General features: G+C 53.6%; 4 protein-coding genes across 4 annotated transcripts; 1 reads left to right on the forward strand and 3 right to left on the reverse strand.

The window, feature by feature from the left end:
• Positions 1-281: 281 nt before the first annotated feature.
• On the reverse strand, positions 282-1,734 carry CSUI_004893 (trna (uracil-5-)-methyltransferase; the record flags this gene model as incomplete). The annotated part of the gene is made up of 2 exons (XM_068065074.1): positions 731-1,734; positions 282-503 (listed from the first exon to the last, which is right to left on the reverse strand). Coding segments are annotated over exons 1-2 (1,152 nt in total), but the record flags the coding sequence as incomplete, so codon positions are not given.
• A 1,023-nt stretch (positions 1,735-2,757) lies between these two features.
• CSUI_004894 (rap domain protein) lies at positions 2,758-8,327 on the reverse strand. Its single transcript, XM_068065075.1, has 10 exons — positions 7,065-8,327; positions 6,396-6,574; positions 5,274-5,699; positions 4,935-5,043; positions 4,628-4,747; positions 4,333-4,401; positions 4,132-4,236; positions 3,861-3,947; positions 3,593-3,696; positions 2,758-3,499 (listed from the first exon to the last, which is right to left on the reverse strand). The coding sequence occupies exons 1-10, from the start codon at positions 7,875-7,877 to the stop codon at positions 3,235-3,237; spliced, it is 2,277 nt and encodes a 758-aa protein (XP_067922941.1). The 5' UTR covers positions 7,878-8,327; the 3' UTR covers positions 2,758-3,234.
• A 135-nt stretch (positions 8,328-8,462) lies between these two features.
• Positions 8,463-15,369, forward strand: CSUI_004895 (lipoyltransferase and lipoate-protein ligase subfamily protein). The gene is made up of 8 exons (XM_068065076.1): positions 8,463-9,490; positions 10,249-10,404; positions 11,272-11,320; positions 11,956-12,101; positions 12,802-13,023; positions 13,743-13,845; positions 14,250-14,300; positions 15,009-15,369. Exons 1-8 carry the CDS (start codon positions 8,963-8,965, stop codon positions 15,080-15,082), a joined length of 1,329 nt encoding a protein of 442 aa, XP_067922942.1. The 5' UTR covers positions 8,463-8,962; the 3' UTR covers positions 15,083-15,369.
• A 771-nt stretch (positions 15,370-16,140) lies between these two features.
• CSUI_004896 (inhibitor-1 of protein phosphatase type 2a) lies at positions 16,141-20,828 on the reverse strand. The gene is made up of 4 exons (XM_068065077.1): positions 19,172-20,828; positions 18,333-18,516; positions 17,770-17,904; positions 16,141-17,577 (listed from the first exon to the last, which is right to left on the reverse strand). Exons 1-4 carry the CDS (start codon positions 19,571-19,573, stop codon positions 17,408-17,410), a joined length of 891 nt encoding a protein of 296 aa, XP_067922943.1. The 5' UTR covers positions 19,574-20,828; the 3' UTR covers positions 16,141-17,407.
• Between the last annotated feature and the right edge of the window lie 426 nt (positions 20,829-21,254).

Raw genomic sequence — 21,254 nt, forward strand, 5'->3', positions numbered from 1 at the left:
GCCCCCGATAAGGGAAACTGGTTGACGAGCATCTCCCGACGGAGATGACAAAGGCACTCTACAACATACGCGCTGTTGGCGTAGCAATACGGATATAAGAGTTCAACCCGATGAGGTAGACGGGCACACAATGAAGCTTGCCAAATGGACATATACCAGACTAGTCTGTGGGAGGGACGCGGGAGGGTGTTCAGAGACCGAGATGTGAGCGTTGCCTGGGAGTTCCTCTCTGAAAAGAGGGACACCGCCAAGGTAACTCTCTAGGAAGATATGTGGCTCACTTTGTTTGGTGAACAAATATCATTGAACCCCACTGCTGGGAATGAGCCAGACTCGTAGAAGTTGTAATGAGGAGTTATCTTTGATCTATAGAAATAGAGATTTTCCTCCTCCGAATCTTTTTTGTCCTTAACACCAATCAGAGGATTGACAGATGGTGCCGTGGCGCCTAAACCTCCTAGACGCCGAAGAACGTTCTGAACATGCTGACGTTTTATCTTGTGCTGCAGGGGAAAACAAGGCAACATAGTGGACCAAGGCTTCTTTGACGAACAATGCAGACAGGAACCAGTTCGATCAATTTTGGTTCTGCTCGGGGTCATATTGTGAGCTGGTTTTGTTCCGTTGTGCTAGGCCACGAGCCCTGAGACCCCGTCGTATCTTGACCGCAGTCTGGTAAACCTTAGATGTATTGAAGCGGAGAGAATCGTTAGTACCTACCGAAACCTACCTGCATTGACCGGTTCATATGCTGGTACTGGCAGCCGTTACAGGACCCAAAGTAAGGGCAACGGGGCCTGACACGCGCTGGAGATGGCTCAGCTACGAACGCCGCGACAAACGCAATGCTATAGTGGGCACGAGTTTCCCGAACTTTCACCCATACGTGCTCGCCTGGCACAGAGAAGGGAACGAAAAGTGGCCAACGAGGCTTTTTCGGTTGAAGAACCGGATATCCACTGCCCTTATTTCTTCGTCGCTTCCTGTTCTCGCGCGGACGAGACTGGAAAGCATTGGATGCAGCACAGTCAGGACTCCGAAGGGATTCAGAATTCCCATTTCTCTGGTCCGCATTGTCAGACCCACTGCAAACAACCTCACACGAGCCGCTGTCATGGCACCGCTCGCACGCGCACCGCGTGTGTTCGAGACAGAAAGTTGCGAGTCCTTCCCCAGTTTCAAGAATGGACTGGACGTGAACCAGCAGTAAGTCACCTGCAGAAGGGCAGCGCCATTTTAGGGGTGTCCCTACGTCCGCGCCGTCCCTCTCTGAACAGGTGTGCCGAGCTTCTCGGTGATGTCTCTCGTCGCTCTTTAAAGGGCTCGCGGCGTCGGGGGTGCAAGATGTGCGCGCAGCGCAAGGCTGCGCCAGATCCACTATAGTACGCGATGCGGAGAGAGATGGCACCCACAGTGAGGCCGGGATCCTTCTACTAGAGAGGGGATGCAGGGTGTTACGGGGATCGGCGCCGGGTGTCTGCTGCCAGTCACTGCAGGACGGCAAACTGCTGTTGAGGCTGCCGAAGCCACTAAGTCGGAAACCTGCGATAAAAGGAGCTAGGACAACAGAGGTAGCACAGAGTAAACCTAATATCGGAAGACAATGGTAGATGCTGCCTGCTGAAAGGCAACTCGCTCCCGGGCTACCGCCGGCTTGCATTTGGATTCGACGTTTACATCTTCAGAACCTGTGAGGGGCTTTACAGTCACTGCCTGTACACTTCTCATACTACGTGGAACGAGTGTGTAGAGCGCCGTTGGGAGAATGGATGGCCGGGCAGCCCCAGAGGGACGGTCTTGCGACTGTGGCTAGCTCTGAACGTTCTAGATCGCTTGTTTGAGGAGTCGCATGCGCATGCGCGACCATCGGGAAGCGTCGGTCTTCAGCCACGGCCAACAGCCTGAACTACTGCTACACAGATGTTACAGTAAAGTAACAGTCTAGCCTCAACTCGGGTGCTCACTCTTCGTTGTCCCGTACTTTTTACATGGCCGAGGATGAGTGGCCAGAGCTCGGACACCTTGAACTGGCTCACGTACACGTGGGGATAAGGATCTCCCTTGAGGCCGAGAAAAGATATCTGAAGTATCAAGAGACACCCAGCTGTCTGGAGCACAAGCAGCAGTTGGCACCATCCGGTGTACTGACAGCGTGACCGGGTGGCCGCCTTTGAGCAGCAGATCGCGGGAGCCCTGTGTCGAGTGCTTTCCCGTACCGTTTCACAGGACGTCGCAAGCCTGCTTTGGTGGTGGTTTATTACCGTTTTGATCATTATCCAGAATGAAAGGCTTTCTCTTGATCGTCACTGCAGGCTGCCTTGTCTGCGGATGTTCTGCGTACTCTCCTGCAAGGGGCAACCTGAACCGGACTCCGCCCCCGGAACGGCCTATTGAGGAGGAGTACCCCGTGACAACTTTTGATTCAAAAACACCGAAGGTAGTTACCGGGTGCCCAATTGGACGAATTCTGTGATAGACATCAGTTGCACTCAGGCACGGCAAATAATCTACGAAGAAGGCGTCCCTGGTAGGTTTTTTTGCCCCTGTGACTGATCAAGAAACGTGGACTCTGATGCGGCTGAGCGCAGATGTCTTTACTGTAAACATTCCCGGTGGGTAGACCAAGAAAGTCTTCAGCCCAAGTCCGGCGACCCCCGCTCCGCAGGCGAGCAGAAACTGCCAGATTCAAAAAATGAGTACGGGCAGTACGTGATAGTGAATACCCCGAACACGAAGGTTGACAACTTCGGCACGAACCCACACAAGAATGTGCTTATCAACAATGCTTCCGGGTATGATCTCTCTCCGTGCTGCACGCTTGCCGTAGAGAACTCTCTACGTCCTCGCAGGAAGGTCGAAGTCCAGTACTCGGACCACAAGAGCCCCACATCTCAATTCAAGGTGAGGCAACGCTCCGCGCTTACTCAAGTCTCCCGACACTATACTGTCTGCAGACATACGACAATACTGGGACGGCGAAATTCACGGAGGCCACACCCGCGCCGTCCGCGTAGCAAATGTCCACGGCGGATAGCTTCGCGGCTGCACGGGGAGCGAAGGCCCGAGCGAGACACTCCGGTGCTTTTGGTCACCGGGGTGCCTTTTTCTTGTCAGCGTGCCAGTGTTGCCATCGCTTTTTCTGAGGCACCACTTTGAAAAGTGAACACCAGATCACTGGCGGGGTAGAAGCTAGTTCACCGACATGCAGTACGCTGCCGAAACCAGACACATTTGTTAGGCATTGACAACAAGCGGCTCGTTGCTCTCAGTGCCTGGTGATGAGAGAGCTGTCGCCAGTGTCTCCCGGAGACACTGAATTCGTCCTTCTCTAGTCCGATTTTTGAGCCAAAGTTTTCTCCGCAAGGTCAAATACGTCCAGCCTAGTAGATCAAAATGCCGACTCTTCAGCCTTCCCATGCCAAGAAGACTGCCGGTCACGGGGCAATAGTAGCCTTCGCTCAGCAGGTCGAGCGCGACTCGTTTTCGTGTCTGGGACCGGCTGACACAGCAACACACCGGGTAGCGAACAATAGCACATTATTGTTGCGGAACCCTAACGGCAAAAAAAAGCTTACCCATCTGAAGTACCTACCTTAAGCGGAGACGGGCGTCGAACGTGTAGGCGCCTTTCGATGCGAGGATCTTCGCATCGACACCCAGTTCCCCCAAGCAATCCTTCAACTCGGAGTGAAAAGGCTGGAAATGACAGAAGAGAAAAACACAATCCTGACTTAACTCTTCTCCAGTTGTTGCACAGCAGATGAAGAGTGCAAAACAAGCGTCCGCCTGTAGGACTGGGCTCAACAACCAGGACCGATCACTTCCTGCCGATGAAAGCCAGCTTGCATGGGCAGAATTACCTGTTGCTCGTGGTGCAAGAACGGTTGCTGATGCTGCTCAGCAAGGAGTTGGAGAGACTGGGGAACCCGAGTAAGAAAGTCAGGAAACTGCAAGCAATGCACAAAAGCCAGGAGTTGGTTAGTTCTCGTACTAAAACTGGTACCCGGTGTACTACAGTGTCGGGTTCCTAGAAATCTAGCTGTAGACAGAACATCGCTACAATCGTGTTGCACCGTCAAACCGGTTCCTGCTGGTGACAATCCTACATTTTTCTGTGCCCGTGATTTGTACCTCCATAAGAATACTGAACATGATGCGACGAAGCTGATTGACGCCGCGGAAGTCGTCTTCTCCGCCAGCTTGGACAAAATTGTGTAGAAGACTTTGGTAAAGATCCTGAGAGAAAAGACTCAGTCAAAAGCACCACAGGACGGTTAATCGCTGGAGTGGACTTTGACAGACACATTCCCGCGAAGAGTTCCTTGTCATTACCTGATGAAAAAATCCCGCAAGCACGAGGCCATCCAGTAGATTCAAGATTTGCTGTGTGGTGAAAGCAACCTGCGTCATCATGAATGCAAAGAAGTCGCAAAAAGCGAAGATCGAGCCAGAGTACATCCGTGAAAGCGGCGTTATTCCTGATGCTGAGAGAGTCGGCCGAGAGCCCCAGGGATCCATGCATTTTCGAGCGACGTGTAAAAGCCCACGCGCAAGCTTCCACTGGATACATGCGGCCTGGATTCATTGCCTACAGCTGCTTTTCATTTTTCCTGTGACCGTGATCTACCTGAAGCTTCATCGCGTGCTCCACCACTGCTTCCAGAAGAGCCTCGTTGCGAATTCCAACCTTCCCCGCAGCTTGCGTGACGCTTGCAATCTCCGCCGCGGACATTGATCCCATGCGGCTCTGAACGACACACAACGCGGAAGGAAAACTTGGCCGTTCCATTCAGTGGGTGCGGGAAGTCCTGCCTGCAAGCAGACAACCAGCCTGCCGTGCAGGTCTCTTTACGTCCGGCCTGCGTGTGTAGGGAGTAGGCCCGAATCAGCAATTCAATACTGACAGTTGTTTGCTCTCCGTACCAACAACTTACCGCTGCCACCCGAGCAAGACAAGCCCAGGCTTCTTCATCTCTAACGCCTAGCCTCCCCAGAGAGTATGCGAGCTGCGAAACCGTGATGTCTTCAAGCAAATAGGCTGCCCTGCATGGGGTCCCCAGTCCACAGCACGAGAAACAGCGGTGTGTGAGAACGCAGTTGTGATGTCGCCTGCGCGACGTCCGATGAAACGTTGTGCACCACCGCTTGTTCAAGCGTCTAAATAGGGCCCAGCCCCCTCAAGTCCATGCCCAGAATTTTGCTAGGGCCAAGCGAGCTGTCGGGAATCATAAAGACGATCAACCGTCTCCACATCTGATGCGCCCCCAGCTCACCTCCGAATTCGCTCGCAGCACATTCTGATCAAGTTCTTATCTCGGAAGTCCAGGAGAGCAGAGCCATAAAGAAGAAGAGAGGCGCTAGTGTTGGAAACTCGACTGGAGAATCTTTCGTCACAGAGCTGCTTGCCAATCCTCTTGAGCAACTGGTCGTCCACAAGGCGATACTTCGCTGACGCTAGAACGTAAAGGGCCAGCTCCTTAGCCGAAAGCCGGTCAAGAGATTGCTTGACCTGGCTGCTTATTCGGTAAGTCAGTCGCCATGGAACGACTCCAATCAGTGAACATTCATACACGATATAAACTAGTGAACGGGGAGACATCTCGAAAAGCCGTTGTTCTGCACACGAGGCGCATAGTCGCAAGCAGCGCAGGTATGGCCACTCCGATCGACCTTGTGAGTCCGGGGCGTAGCACTTGTACCTGAGCATTAAGCATGTCGGGACACCAACACTAGTATTTCTAGGCTGAGCACCGCAGAAAGTGTGCGCAGACAGAAAAAGCCAACACGACGGAGTGGCCATACATTCGCTGCTTGCGACTACGTGCCTCTTGTGCAGAGAAGCGTCTTTCCCAGATATCTCCCGATCACCTACTCCGCTGACTCTACTTTTTTTACACCCTCGCAAAACCGTGGTCTGTCAGCCTACTTGAAGACCGTTACGGCTGCTTTGCCGGCGAAGACACATCGAGAAGCAGTGCAGATACACTCAGAAAACAGCAGTGGAGCCCGGCGAATGCTGCCCGAGTTCTCGAAAAAGACGCGACATCGAGCACCAGGCGGCTTCCGCTGTAGGGTTGGATGCCAGCAAGGCCGACTGAAAATCGCTTATTTGGGCGCTAGGATGGGGCACCTAGCTCAACATTCTGTGCCGCGTGGATGTGCAGCTCAAGCGATGCACCCACCCAATGCCGCGGGGCTCCGCACGTGAGTGTAGAGTCTGCACAGCAGAAACTAGCGACGACAAACTGCTACTGATAGAACAACAACGGGTGCGAGCCCGACGAGGAGAGGGCAGAAGCCACCAAGTAGAAAAGGAACTCTACATAACGAGAAACTCGAATTCTTACAGGAGGTGAACGAGGGCACATGATAACAAGAATTTGTCCATTGCTAACCTTCGCAAGGTGTAAAGCATGCATATAACATCGTGTTCGTTCAGCCGTTTTGAGCCCTTGAGAAGGTACGCCAGCATCTGCTTCAGCTCCCAGTGCACCTCGGCCTGGCAACTAGCAAAGCAGCTCATGGAATGCGCCACCTGACTGAAGGTTATCCCGCCCAATGCAGCTGATGGACTCTGCGTCACACAGCACAGAAGCCTTTTCCAGCGACGCGTGGCTGGATGAAGCTCCTTCAGAGAAGGCAGACACGGCCAACTGTATACATCGGAGTGTCCAATCTCGGGCATTATGGACCGCTCCTCCGCCTCAGTCAACACGTATAGAGAGAAACATACTGATCCCTCGGGGCCTGCCACGCGCGCGAGTTCCACCGCATCAAAGCTTGAAGCTCCCAGAATGTAGCTTTCATCTACACGGAGACTACCGCTGCAGGTGGGCGCGAATTCGCTTGCACTATGTGTCTGCAAGGGCAGGACAGAGATCGGTCCCGCCCTGAACAAGCGGCGCTCCTTTCCAGATGAGAGTCTGCCCAACGACCCCTGTATTATCCAGACCACAGGCACACGTCGCCCCCACTCCGGGAAGTACACGCCCTGTTTCCCTCGTGGGGCCTATGTGGTAACACACTATCACTCGAGGACGGCAGTCACCGAAGAGGTTTAGTACCTTTGTAAGCCGGACAATATGCTTTGCAATGGTCTTCCACATCATGTCGGTACCCTTGAGCTTCAGGTGTTTGCATGCAATCGCAACTGCCTGGAGCTGGGCGGGCGACAGCTCTTTGGCATGGGCGTAAATATCCTGAAAAAGTTTGACAAATCTTTCGTCGAGACTGAGCTGACTGAAGGACATGCTCGTGTTGGCTAACTCCTGCAAGTGATACACTTTCAAAGAGAGCTTCGTATCAGCGGTATACTGCTGCACAGCTGCCAGCGTCGACAGCACGGCTTTCTCCTCTTCACGGGAAGCAAAAGGCTTGGTGAAAGGTGGGCAGACTCGTGCGTATGCTCCTGCTCCAGCTGTTGCTTCCGGAATGGTTAGAAAGCTTCTCTTCTGACAAACATCCCTCGGTGACGTGACGCACGGCGGCAGAGGGCATCTCGTCAACGCCCGGCGGGTCAACGGGCCCTTGCACTGTCCGCTGTAGTGTCTGCGTGCTCGGGATACGTCCCAGTCCGACGCAGGAAAACGAGCTGGGAAAGTAGCCGGGTGGCCGTTGAAACGCCGGAAGGTAGGTGGTTCCCGGTACCGAGAGTGAGCCGGACTTGGGGGGGATTCGCTGCGACATCGCCTTCGTGGAGGAGAAATAAACGGAGAAGCGAAAGAGCTGACCGAGCCTGGGGAAGAAGATAAATGCCTTACTCTGTGTCTAGCCGGACGTCCAAGGAGCTTACTAACTTCAAGCAACTGTTCCAGTGGCTGCAATCCCGCTGCTCCAGCTTCCGCCAGACAGTCTTTCAACAACACAAGCCAGGCCATAGTGCTCCACGGCTGTCGAAAGCATAGAAGGTCTGTAGAGATGACTCAGAATGGAGGTGAAAAATGAAACCGTGAACCTGCCAAAGGGGCAGCACGCCACTCGAGACGCTGATACCGAGGCGGACCGAGCATCGACAGTGTCCCGGCCTTCTCTCGACCAACACGAAATCCCGTTCAACACTTCATCACTTGGAAGAGGTGAGAACCACACACTCAAACGGCTAGAAGTCAAAGGGCCCAGAGAACGGACGGGCCTGTGAACACATGCGTACCCGGCTTGCTCCCTTCTTTCCCCAAAACTTCAGCATCTGAGCGATTTGCTCCGCATGCGGCAGAGAGAAGCGAGCACATGATAAACCGATATCGAAGCAGACCAGACCCTCCACAGCCAAGTCTGCAAGCGTCAGCTCAAGCTAAAGCATCCTTCAGCTTGTGAAGCCACGGGGAAAGGTGCTTCTCGGCTCGGTGCCCAGTGCTTCAGGCTCGTGAGCGGCAAGGCTAGTGAAGACGATCTACAGCAGCACCAGTGGCGCAATGGATAGCGCGTAGCCCTCCTAAGGCTAAGGTTGTGGGTTCGAGTCCCATCTGGTGTGAGTTCAGTGTTGTCTTCATTCTCCGGGATGTCAACGGTGTCTTGTAGTTCACGTCTCCCAGTCAGAAGACAGAAACCGCTACTGCCCTCGCAACCATGCTGACCCCACTGCACATCCCGTAAGAGGTTGAGCTCACTGGACTGGTTGTCCTCAACTGGAAGAGCTCTGCAGGCTTCTCTTTCTGCTTCGCGTAAGTCCTGTGGCGACATCTGCAGTTTTTCCCGTGTCCTGTAACTGTCAAGACACCAGAGCGCTAGCCCTTTCATTCCTCTACGGGCTGCGAGGGACGCGGCCCACGTGGCTGCATGTTCTGTTTTTGGCGCCCTCACTCGTGTACCTAGGCATCGGCGGACATTCGTCCGTCTCTACACCGTTTTGTTAACACACATTGAAGATCCACGTGTCCATTTTCTTGTGCGCTTTTCGGAAAAGCGTATTGTTCGAAAGAGACTTCCCTCTTGCTGCTTTTTTCTCCCGCCGAGGCTCGCCATTATGTGGGCCCAACAAGCTGTCCGGGCGGCCCCAGCCGTACGGTGGACAGCTGTGCAGTACGCCGCTTCATCTAGTCTGCTTTCTTGTTCTCCTCTTCGTTGGCCGATACTGCCTAGAGCCCTGGACTGTCTGTCATTCCGCTACACTGACCGTTCCGGCGGCTATTCTACGCTACCCCGTGTGCACTCAGAAGCCCGGTCGTTTTGCAGCGCTCGGGAGAAGCGCTCGCAGGCCCAAATTCTCTCTTCTTCGACTACCGACATCGTCTACAATCTTGCGACAGAGTGTTTCTTGATTGACTTCTATGGCGGAGGGTCCAAGCCAGTCAGCTCGAGCGAGAGGCCCTCGCAAGAAGGCGCAAGACCAACGGAAGGCTTGCAGGCTCCTGTACTTTTCCTGTGGCGTAATGATAGGACCATTGTTATAGGAAGGCACCAGAATGCCTGGACTGAATGCGACATTCAGCGCATGGAGCAGGACGGGGTGACACTGGCAAGAAGATATACTGGAGGTGGTGCCGTGTACCAGGTGCGACCGAAGACAATGCATACGGCTCTCGCTGTAATGGCCTAGAAAGTATAGCAGTATGCGGCCATCCACGCGACACAGCGCCAACACGGTCTGGCCAGGACGCATGGTTCTTTCGTACTGGTGGGATCTAACCTCATATGTTTGAAGAACACGGAGAATGACTTCAGCATCTGATTTGGCCCAAAATACTCATTTCTTTTTGCTCTGTTCATGATCGACCGAACCAAAGTCTTGCATCGCTGCCCACCCCTATCCAGCCATAAGCACAGAGCTGAAATTTCTGCAGTATCTTCACTCTCATCTGTACCGTGCCGCTCCCCGTGGGCAGGACAAGGATTGCTAGCGGGCTCTCATTTCGACGCGGCTCAGCTCTAGGTGCATACTAGCCGGCGTTTGTCTCCGTGCCCAAACAATACTGCCACTTCCATGTGTATTTCGAGCCCCGCCTGCACCAGCTGCCTGCTACCAAGTCAAGCAAGCCTCGGGGCGCGCAGCGACGACCATGTGGCGTAGCAGGCTACGGTCCAGCACTGGGAAAGAAGCCTTATCGTCGGCGCACAAACGCCTTACTAGTATCCTGTCACAATGATGTATCTGCCTTGTACAGCGAGCCCGCGGTTTCGGGACTATAGGGCCAAACTGTCACGGCTCCCGTCGCGAGATCTCTGTAGTCAACGACGTACCTAGGATCAAGGACAAGAGGGATCAAAAACAACACTGAAGAAACCCGTTTTTTGTTGTTTTTCTGTTTACAGGACCTCGGCAACACATGCTTTACCTTTCTCGATCCGACACATTCTCACAACAAGCAACGTAACAACTTGATCATTCTCAAGGCTCTCGAGAAGAAGTACGGCATTCATGGCGTTGCGAGCGGCCGCAACGACCTTGTCACGTCCCAGGGCCTCAAGGTAAAATGAAGCACAAGGCTACATGGACCAAGCTTGTGGATTTTTCTCTCTCAAACCGTGAGGTAGTTCTGTTGTGTATATGGAGAGCACCTTCTTACCTCTATAGCATACACGTGCCCGTCGCTCGTACAGACAGCCTGCTTAAGTGTGTGTAGATTCTCCGAAAGAGTGAATACACGGAAAGATGTACGCTCTACGTCAGGATGACTGAGCTCATCTAGTGTACTCGTTGGCCAAGTACTGACTGCTGTTTTCTCCCGGGTAGTCACACAAACTTTGATTTTCCTCGGGGACACCCCTATGCGTCTCTCACTGTATACATGTAGACATCCGTACATCCACATATACATACATACTTAGGTTTATGAGAGCGCATCACCGGAGAGGAAAGGCCACATGCGCTCACCTGCGCGCGCGCACTTCCGTCATCCGGTTCGAATTCGAAGAACAGTGGGTTTGGTCAGGCACGTTACGCAGGGAAATACAGGACAGGGGACTCCGAAGGAAGACACCACTGGTAGTACTTTCCTCAGTCTACGCTATTCTTCTCAAGAGCTAGCCACCCGGGACCGCGTGCCGACTGGGAAATGCAAGGCGATATCGGTCTGCAGAGGACGGATGCCCTGAGGCTCAGATGCACAGTCCCAGTCTCCGCAAAGGGAGCGACGCGCCTGAGCTACTCCCCGGGCGGGTATGCGGTCGAAATAGTCTTCATTTAAAAATATTTGTCGGATTCCTCTTTATTTCGAGAACTGGACAGAGGTCTGGCGAAGAAGATACAGACGCTGCTCCGTACATGTTGGCTATTTCGGTTACTTTACATGTTTCTGTCGATTGATCATATGGTGAATATTTGATTCTCTGCAGTTTTCTGGAGCTGCTTACTCGAAGCTCCCATGTTGCTGGCTTCACCACGGTAAGCTGATACAGGACCATGGAACTGTGCAAGAAGAGAGCGCAAGCGAAACGTGTGACGAGGACACAACTGTTCTCCAAGTATGTACATGTACAGACACGGATCCTACGAATGTACGCGTACGCATGCACAAGTACACATTTCGTGCTCCGCACGCATAAGAAGCCAGTTGAATGGTCTGCCAAGTTCCACTCTGCCCACGTACATACACGGCTGCGAGAGGGACGGTGCAGTCTCCATGCTTCTCGCTAGATTTCGTCAAAGTGACAGTGTACGCCGACACGCGTTGCAGGACAGCGGCAAAGGCTGAAAGAGAGTACGCGCGAGCAGTTGTAGCTGGTAAGGCACTACGCGTACAGTCCTTGAGCACTCGGATTTATTTACACGGATCGGTCTCTCCCAGCGAATCTTTGTATTTTTTTCAACGCTAACGGGGAGAGGCCCTTGTCTCCTTGCGTCCTTTGTTGACCTGCGTGGTGATCCCGAGGAGACGTCAGTCCGTGTTCTTTTGGCTCGAAGGCGCTGGTTATCTGCGTGCTGAGGCTCGACTTTCGTCCGGTGTGTGAGAGGCTGAGTTCCCACTTATATCTAGGCAATGCCTCAGGAGAGGTCTTCCCTTTTTGTTGTTTTTTCAGGCACGGTGATGCGGGAAGTAGATTGTGGCGCCCTTGCACGGTACCTCACTCCAAGCAAGGCCAAGCTGGAAAGCAAAGGCGTCAAAAGCGTGGCTTCCCGTGTAGGGAATCTTAAAGACCTGAACGGGGATATCACCCACGAAGGAGTAAGAGCCGCCGCACACACGTACATCGGTTGTCGGTTGGTGGCAGAGCAGCAGTGGCTTACGGCATTGTTGTCGCAGTGGGTACAGGCAACGTCTCAACGCGAGGAGATAGCCACAGGGGACTGTACGAAACATCTCGGGCATCAAGGGAACTTCAGGCCACTTCAGGGTGGACACCGCTTCAAATGGAGAATCGGTTTCCTCCGCAGGGCTTTGAAATCTATAGCAGGGCAACAGCCAGCACTTCTCAGTGATGAGACTGGCTCAAGAGAGCTTTCTCGTTCGTGTCAGGGCTGTACCCGGCTGGGCTAGAACTGTGCAGCGTCTAGCAAGCAACATACCGGCAACCCCTGTCTCAGCCAGGCTGCACCGTTGTGCTCGATCCCAGAATACTCTTCTGTGGTCTTTGCGGGTCACTGGGGGCGTGGTCTCGGCTTCCTCATAAAGTCTCTTGCAGTCCTGGTGGTCATGTCGACTACTCTTCATTGTCTCTGGAGATCCCTCCACTGCACCCTGCGTGTGCCTCAATCGTCTATCTGTTTTTGCCTATCGCTACCTCCGTCTCCGCCCCTGCCTAGCATTATAGTTAATGGCCTCTGCCTGAACTCTTTGGTACTCTTGTATTGAAGCCTTTCATGCTAGAGCAGCACCATAGCCAGGGAGGTGCGTGTGTCACTGTCAGCTTCTGTGGTTCCTGTAGCTTTGTGAGGCCGTCATTGACTCTTTCCTGACCGAGTATGGATGCGGAGCTGGCACAGTTCCCCTGACTTCTGTGGAGGACCTCACGGTCGAGGGGCAGCCCATGAGAGAACATCCACGCTTCAAGAAGCACCTCGAGACTCTCTCTGATTGGCATTGGCGTTACGGCCACAGCCCCCCTTTTGAGCGGACGATTACCCGTCGCTTCGACTGGGGAACGTGCGTAAGTTTCACTCCGAGGTGGTTGCTCTCCCCCTGCCGCACCACAGCGTGACAGCTTTGGATCCCAGCGGAGTTGTGGACCCGGAGCCTGGTCGGGGAGTGGTGGCACGCCGTGGGCCTTCGAAGTAACCTACACTGCAAGCAGCAGAGATGCTTTTCGTGCACGGGGCCGGCCATGAAGTCTTCCTTTGCGTCACCGAGAAGCCTTTTTCTGAAACCGCCCCCTAGTCGCAGTACACGGTGTTAGTGTTGATGACGGCCACAGTACATCCACCCAGCCTCGAAGAGGCCTCCTGTGGAAAAAGTCGTTTTGTGGTGTCTCGAGGCTGTCGGCAAAGGTTGACTGCAGCTCACTGGAAAAGACGGAGTCTGCGTAACGCGTAACAAGCGTGCTGGTCATTGATAGGGACAGAGGACAAACATGTGTATTCGCTGGATTTCCCACGATGCGGTTTTCTCAGGAGGTTTGCGGAGGTGGAGGATCCAGGAACGTGTGTCGTACATCTCCGCGCCGGAACACTCCGCTCAGTGCAGTCTCATTGGAGTACTAATGTCTTAATCAACCGCGAGAGAAGTAACGATTCTTCAAATGCAACACACGAGCGCGCAGCACTCTGGCTTCGTGTATAGGCAATAGTACGCACACACGTTTTCCCAAGGCTTCAGAATCACTGCTCTCGCTTGTGCCCTCGTGGTGCTCTTCTGTTCACTCTTGTCCAGGACGTCAATTTCAATGTCAAGCAAGGCTCTGTAACGGATATTGAAATCTACTCCGACTGCCTTCTGCCTGATCTCGTCGACGCTCTCAGAGATGTGCTGAAAGGTGAGGACTCTTGGTCAAGGCAACGCGCGGTCACTCCATAAGCAGGGAGGAAATGTCTTCTTCACAGCTGGACCTGTACCTGAAACTGAAGCTTTTCTTTGGGTTCACACAGCTACAGTGGCGTGGTGCGCAGCAACGTGCCCGAAGAACTGTGGCGCGTTTCCGTCGCTACTGTTGGTGCATTCTCAGCGCGTGCATTCTCAGCGCGTCTCCAACAGGCAGGACATCGCGTTTTTTTTTATCAGTGCACACGCTCGGCGCAGCAAGGGTTCTTCCGGTGCTTCCTCTCCCCAATTACCTTTTTCAGTGCACCTGTATAAGCATGGCACCGCGTGCATGTGCCTGGAGGCCAGTTGGCAGTCCTTGGCTTCTTTTGTAATTCCTTGCCGGTCTTCGTTTTGCAGGCTGCCGTTTCAACGAGCAAGATATTACGCAGGCAGTATTATCTGCTAAACGTAAGAGACACTCCGCAGCCTGGAGTACCCCAGATGTCACAAGCGTTCCGGGGTTTCCAACTCCCGAACTGTGCAAGACTCCGGAAATGAAGAGTTTCCTTGCGGCATACAAGCCCAGCTGCCTCGCTGCTAGCATCCAAATGACACAGGCTCCAATATTCTGCACCGCAGCAGCTGCTTTTGTAGATGTCGAAAAGCAGCCGGCCTCTCGCACAAGAGGTTTTGCGTGGTCGCGGGCTGCGCGTCTTCCCTCAGTGTGCGACGGCCCCGTTCTGTAGCCGAGGATCGTGCGTGGCGGGAGAATGAAAAAGCCGAAGAAGGGTCGGATCGTTCTATCGAAATGAGCAGCTTAAGGCGCGTTCCGTTCTCCCTGAAGGACAGTAGTGCACACATCTCCTAGAGTTGCTGGTTGACTCCGGATGCCCATACCCAGAGCCTTATCCGTAAGGTGCAGTGAATCGAACGAAACTTTTTAGGTACTACGCCTGGCTCTTCCGTCACCACAGCGAAGAAGCGTGCAGACTCTAGTGTGTGTGGAATTGCTAGGCAGAAGTGCGAAATGTGCGCGACTGGGACCAGATACAAGGTAAAGTTCGCCGAACGTAGCGGATCGCTTGAGAGCAGACTTGCCAGACAGATACGCGTACACGCACAGTAGCACCTTCAGAACGTGGTAACCCAGTTTCTTTTGCTCCTGTGTGCACGCAGTGAGGAATGCAACCTTCTCCGATGAGATGCTTGGCGAATTCGCTACCTGGATTTCGAGTGAGAGTCAACGGTAACTGTGTGCGCAATTGCTGAAGACGTCGGAATTGAGATCGGCACATGGGTGGATACGTTTTTTCTGCCGGTAGATGAAGCTCTCCGGACTCGTTCGGCCAGGCGTTTGGCGGCCGCTCGTACTGGACATGCTGTTGGGCAGCAGGCCAAAGATTCCACTGATAAACAAGGCCGCGTTCTGTGGCAGTCAGAGCGGGTCGGCGTGCCTTCCATCGGGCAGGGAGTACGTGTGGTTACACGCGCCGTCTCTCCGTAGGCAAGCGCTCGATCGCATGTGTCAAAGCAGGGAAAATGTTTGTGTGTGGTTTGCTGGCCCGCACATTGACTTTTGCGGTGGAGCAAGTCTTGCTTCCTTCGACTGGGTGCACGATCGGACTATCTGCTGAAATGATAACACCAGTACTCTCGCTCAGGTGTCTCACTTGGACGCGACGAAGACAGCAATAGGCTACCCTTTGCCGGGGGCGGTACCGGCTCTCCCTGGTTCAAGAGACTCCATGCCCTGCCATAGTCGGATTAGCTTGTTGGGCCACCATAAGCATCTCACACACCAGTGCGGAAAGGGTGGCTTCGCAAGATCGCACCGAAACACCTAGTCGCCTTGTCTTCCCCGCGTCTCAACTGTCTACGCTGTTGCGTGAAGAAAAGCTCGCCCAGTTGCTGCCACGCTGGAACAGTGCGCGTACCTCGGCGGGTTACGGTCCGAGGACAGGGGGACTTAGCAAGCCACTTGAACACACACGACCGGAACTAGGTCACAGGCACTGCTTCCAGAGTTCTATTCCGAATGCTCGCTGTTGACTGGCTTTCTGCAGATATCGGCGGAGTCACGCCGTGCAAGCTACGATGCGGAGGCAACTCTTGAAAGCACGGCGTACGACCGCCTCTCAGTGTGGCAACAGCAGCAGGGACCGGGTGCATCGGGCGGGACGCTTTCACTTTCAGTAGTCTCAGATGAGGTAGCCATGTGCACAGTGACGGGTTAGCTTTCTGACGAATGCCCGGAGATTCGGACCCCGGGGCATTCCTTCACCCGGCTGGGCAAGGAACCTGGATGTAAGATGGTTAGTCTACAGGATCCTATATTCTATTTTGGGAAATGAAGGGTTTCAGAGAGTGCATCGCCAAACCTGCCGCATGTTCACAGTCCCTCGTTCCCTACCTCATACCATAACCAGTTGCACTGACCAGCGTCTGGGGGAGACCACGCCGCGGCACCTCCGTTTGTCTAATCCGAACTGGGCACGCAAAGATGCAGCCGAGCCTGTTTGCCGGCCAAGAAGAGGACGCCAAGAGCCCATAAGAAGCCTTCTCCACGACAGAATCGCGCAGCACGAAAACACACACACATGGACACATCACCCCGCGGGAGCAGGGCTAACTGCTTCGTGCCACACGACATGCTAATAGTACAACATTGCAGGAATTTTGAGACGCAAGCGTACAGTGAGCTTCAGTGCCATCAGCCCCATCTCCTGTTCATCGGCCGAGTCGAGCAAACAGGCATCCTTCCGTCTGAGCCTCCCCGCGGGACTGGGGTAGTTGTCTTCACATTCGCTCCTGTAAAGTGGGACTCCCAAGCACGACAACGTCGCGAAAGCCTAGACTGGCTACGCCATTGTGGGCCCGAGTCTCCATCTCTTCCCATACCATGCGGCTCCGCAGCAGGCACACCGTGCCTCTTCATGTGACTATGTCCTCAAGTGACTGTAAAGTATGGGAAACCAGCCGCGGTGGAATCTGGCCTCCCCATACCACGTGTATCTTCCGCCAGTTTTCACCCCCGGGCCTCCGACCGGTCCAAGTGGTCCCCTATCTTCCTTTGACGAGGACAGTTTTCCTCTTCTCTCGAACCAAGTGCGTCACGCCATCAGTCAGGCAGATACCAGCACGGCGGTCCCCTCCGGAGTGTGAAGAAAAAACGCCGGAAAACTAGCAGTGGTATTTATGTGCTATGAACAGCATGGTGAGATCCATGCCGCACCCTTTCCACCACTGCTCCAGGATGGCTCGGGGCTCCGGTGTAGCAACGGGCCTTCCAGGTTTCTTTCGCTTGAATGGCAGAAACTGCCTCCAGCCAGTCTCCTTATGAGGACGGTCAAAGTGACTTCCTGGTAGATTGCTGCTCACACCACCCAGCCAGGTAACACCCAAGATCTGCCTTTCCAACAAGGGCAGTGTTCTTATGGGGTAGCCACGCAGGACTGAAGCGACTCCCTCCGCATCAGGCGTCACTTCCCCTACACTGAGTTGTGTTCAGGCGGGACTGGAACTAGGGAACCCCCCCCTGGCAAGTTTCTCTTTCGTTCCAACCAGGACCTGCGGTATCAGTTGAGTCTTGGCTGTTTCGCTGAGGAACTACTTGACTCTCCCGCGTCTGACGACGGCACATTAATGGACTCGCTCTTTCGTTTATTGCTCATCTGGACGTCTTCGCTGTCGTCCTCATCCGCAACTGTCTCTCCTTCAGCCCCGGCTCCACCTTCTTCCTCCTCTTCTGTAACGAAAGACACCAGGATTCAACACAATTTCTTGGCGGACTCCTTAGCACACAACGTGTTCAAGCTCGCAGATGACGGTTTCAAAGAGCCACCTGTGCCAGAAATGGTTCGGGGCATCATTGTACAACGGACACTAAAGAGAAGCACTTGTAGCCGGTAAGAGCGGGAAAAGTAAAAGGCTGCCTTACCTCCATCTTCGTCAAAATCTTCATCCTCATCGTCTTCCCCCTCCGGGTTGAAGTCTTCTTCATCTTCGTCATCCTCATCATCCAAATCCTTTTCATAGAAATCCTTCAAGGTTGTGTCCGCTTCCTCGTCATCGTCTAGCGAAATATTAAGCACAGAAGGAACGAGTTCGCTCATTGACAGATGGAAGTAGAAGTGTCCCTACCAGTCAGCTGTCTTCCTTTCACGTCAAAACCAGAAATAGGTCCACCTCCTGCGAGTGTGTATGTTCGTGTCTAAGACCAGACAGGGCGACCACACACGCGACACCGAAGTTACCCATGAGGGACAACTCCGCCGTGCAATGTTGACATTCGTTCTTCTTATTGCATCCACTCTCGTTTCTAGTCTCAGTTTTTCTTTCATCCGTGCCCGAGGAGTCATCGACCCGGATGTCGTGCAAAGCAACACTAGGGGGCCTTCCGGGCTCCTTCTTGGATAGGAGTCTACCTACCGGAAGTGACACGCGGGCTTCGAAAAATAACGACAGGAGCACCAGTCCTTTTTTCTCGAGAAAGAAACTTACAATCTTCGTCTTCCTCCTCATCTTCATCATCAGAGTCTGCCACCTCAACTTCATTGCCATCTTTGTCCGTTGAGTCGAGGACCTCCAGCTTTGGCAGCATCTCGAAGAGCTTCTCCCGGTAACCCGTCAGCGTGCTTACCGGGCTCATGTCTAGTCCAAGTTGTTCCAGGCTCTCCAGCTGTTTCTGGAGATAACATTGACACGCAGAATGACACAATACAACAGCACGAGAATAATACCCAGTCATGAGGATTCAGACTGCCACGTCCTTGTTTCTTAAAGAGCCGCCGCTCTGGAGTCGTGCGCACGAATGTACAGCAGAGCATGTCTCCGAATTCCGAAAACCCTACGATGCACCTGTATGATGAAGCTAAGTGAGGTGAGCCCGGGGAGACTGGAAACCGACGCTGGTGAGTAGTCTCAGTCGAATTTGCGTGCTGCATCCGTTGTCATCTATCACGAGAAGGGCGAAAAATCCAGTACCTCAACACAAAGTGCGTACACCGGTGGGCAGAGGCCGGGCTAGCAATCACCACATCTGCCGTCTGTAGACTCACTGGCAAAATTACGCCACGAGTGCAGAGAGTGATACTGAAAAAGCAAGGGAACCGACCTGAATTCGTTGCAAGCGCGCAGTACTACTACACAAGCACGCGAACGCGGTCGGTCTGTCTCTCTCCTTACCGTCTCTAGCGCGGATACTGCTAGCTGAAAACTGATCGATAAGACCCGGTGAACACGGATTCGACGTAAGTAGGCCACTAAACCCAGAAAAAAGGTTCGTCACGGAGAACCTTTCTTGGCTTGTGTAGGAGGGGTACCGGTTTTTCGTTACTTACAAGAGCATCAATATCTTCGAACGTTTTGAAGTGATTTCCACCCAGCTGGAGTCTCTTTAGGTTAGGAAACGCCTTTACAAGGGCATCGAGTCCTCCGGATATGTGATTGTCAGTCAACTCAAGTGTCTTCACACTGGGCATGGGGGGAAACGCAGCAACCGAGTTCAACCCGGTTTGATTGCAGGTTAGTTTCGCCAAATTTTTCAACTGCTTCAGAAGCGTCGCAGCTTCCTCGCTCACTGTTCGAAACTGCCTGCCGTCTAAAATCAGTTCAGTCATTTCCTCCGCAGCTAGGACCATGCCATCTGCATCTTTCGCCGCTGACGCCGCATCACCGTTCTTCCCCGAGGTTTTCCTTTTCGCGTACCACTCCTGCACACGTTCCTGAATTGCGGACTCCATAGTGTCTGACTGGTGTAGAAGCGAACAACGAAGGAATTTCTACAGAAACTAAGAACTACAGTCCTCAGACGGTACGCAAAGGAAGAACACGAGAGCTCGAAAGACGACTTGGGGAGACTGTGGCAACGGGACCACGTAGAGAGAAAAAAAGGAAATACTGGAGAGCCACAGGATCGAAACCACTAGTTTTTTACGGATTAGCCTTCAGACGTAAGGATGGCAGGGCCGTCGGCTGCGGAGAGGCACATCTGCACCGTCTGGGAGGAGACGCGCACAGACACACGAACTTGAGCTGCAGCTCCAAGGTAATTTGTGAAGAAGGGAGTCAAGAGGTTTGCAGATGAGGAGGGAAGGCTGTTCAAAAGCCACAATGTCGTGTGGCTTCCAGCTCCGTGGCTGTGGACGGCCGCGACGGAAGAGGAGGGCGACACGAAGAATGCAGTTCGGCTGCTGGTGGCCTCCGCACATTAGTCACGCACGGGTAGAGCAGATTTTAAGCACCGGCCAGGCGGCACAGAAACAAACAACCGAATCCGATGTGCAGCTGTATCGTCACACCGCAAGACCCGCTCTGGTAACGGTGTCCGATGTTTCCGCCGAATCACGCAAAGCGACTCTGTCTCCGTTTGGTAGGGACGAGAGCTCCTAAAGGAGACACTACTGAACCACGAAAGGAAAACCTAGAGAGAAAATCTCTACCTGGGAGTGGTGTAGAGGCTCGGAAAGACGCCTGGAGCCTAGACAAACAAGAACAGGACTGCCGTCAGCTCTGCACGAAGAAAGCGTACTCAGGACTTAGACGAGTTACAGCTGGGCACCTCTCGGGTCTAGAAACCTAACAGCTTTCTAAATTCTTGGTTGACGCGGAAAAGGGCACAACAGGCACGCACAACCACGCTGGGAAGACCGCGGGCAAGAAGGCGGGCGGGGAGAACGTGCGACACACACGGGACGAACGCTGGCGAGCCAAGCGGCTTAAAGTCGGAGAAGGTATGCCACATGGTCTCCCTGTCCCCGTTACAGAACCGTGTCCGGATCAAGCTAGTAAAGAATCTTCGCAACAAGAACGGTACTTGGTCAGAAAACTAGGCCGATGTTGCTCTCAATGGGTAACACACCGTTTCACTGGTGATGCACGCGAAAAGCTGATAGTTTTGCTCCTCTCTCCAGCCGCCCTTGCGTCGGGCGCGTGTGGTGTGATTCAAACTGGCCCCTTACGGTTTCAGCCCTACCCAGAACATATCCGGAAATACACGTGTTTGTGTCCTCGTACGGGCGTGTATGAACATAGTCGGTCCTACCGAAAATCTATGTATTATACTAATGCGTAGAGGGACGGACCAACTGTTCTCAATACGGCTCCCCCGTACCAAGTTCCATCGGGCGTATGGTGTCTTCACAAAAGCCACCGCACGTCAGCTTGAAGATGGCTTGTGACGTGACGCTGGAACCTACGCTGACATCCCAACGGAGTGAAGTGCCGAAGCCCTTTCGAAGTGGGCCGCCCACCCGGCAACACCAGCACTGTAGTGCGAACCACACGTCGTGAGGGTGTGTGCGTCTCCACCACGCCCCAAGGTCCAACAGTCAGTTTCGCTATCGCCTTTCCTATTCGTGAACAGACTCTAAGAACGGGCACAGGTACATCGTGGCTGTGAATCGTGCTCCCGGAGTGCTTTTC

This window comes from Cystoisospora suis (assembly GCF_002600585.1).
Source record: "Cystoisospora suis strain Wien I chromosome Unknown contig_2346, whole genome shotgun sequence".
Lineage (NCBI taxonomy): Eukaryota > Apicomplexa > Conoidasida > Eucoccidiorida > Sarcocystidae > Cystoisospora > Cystoisospora suis.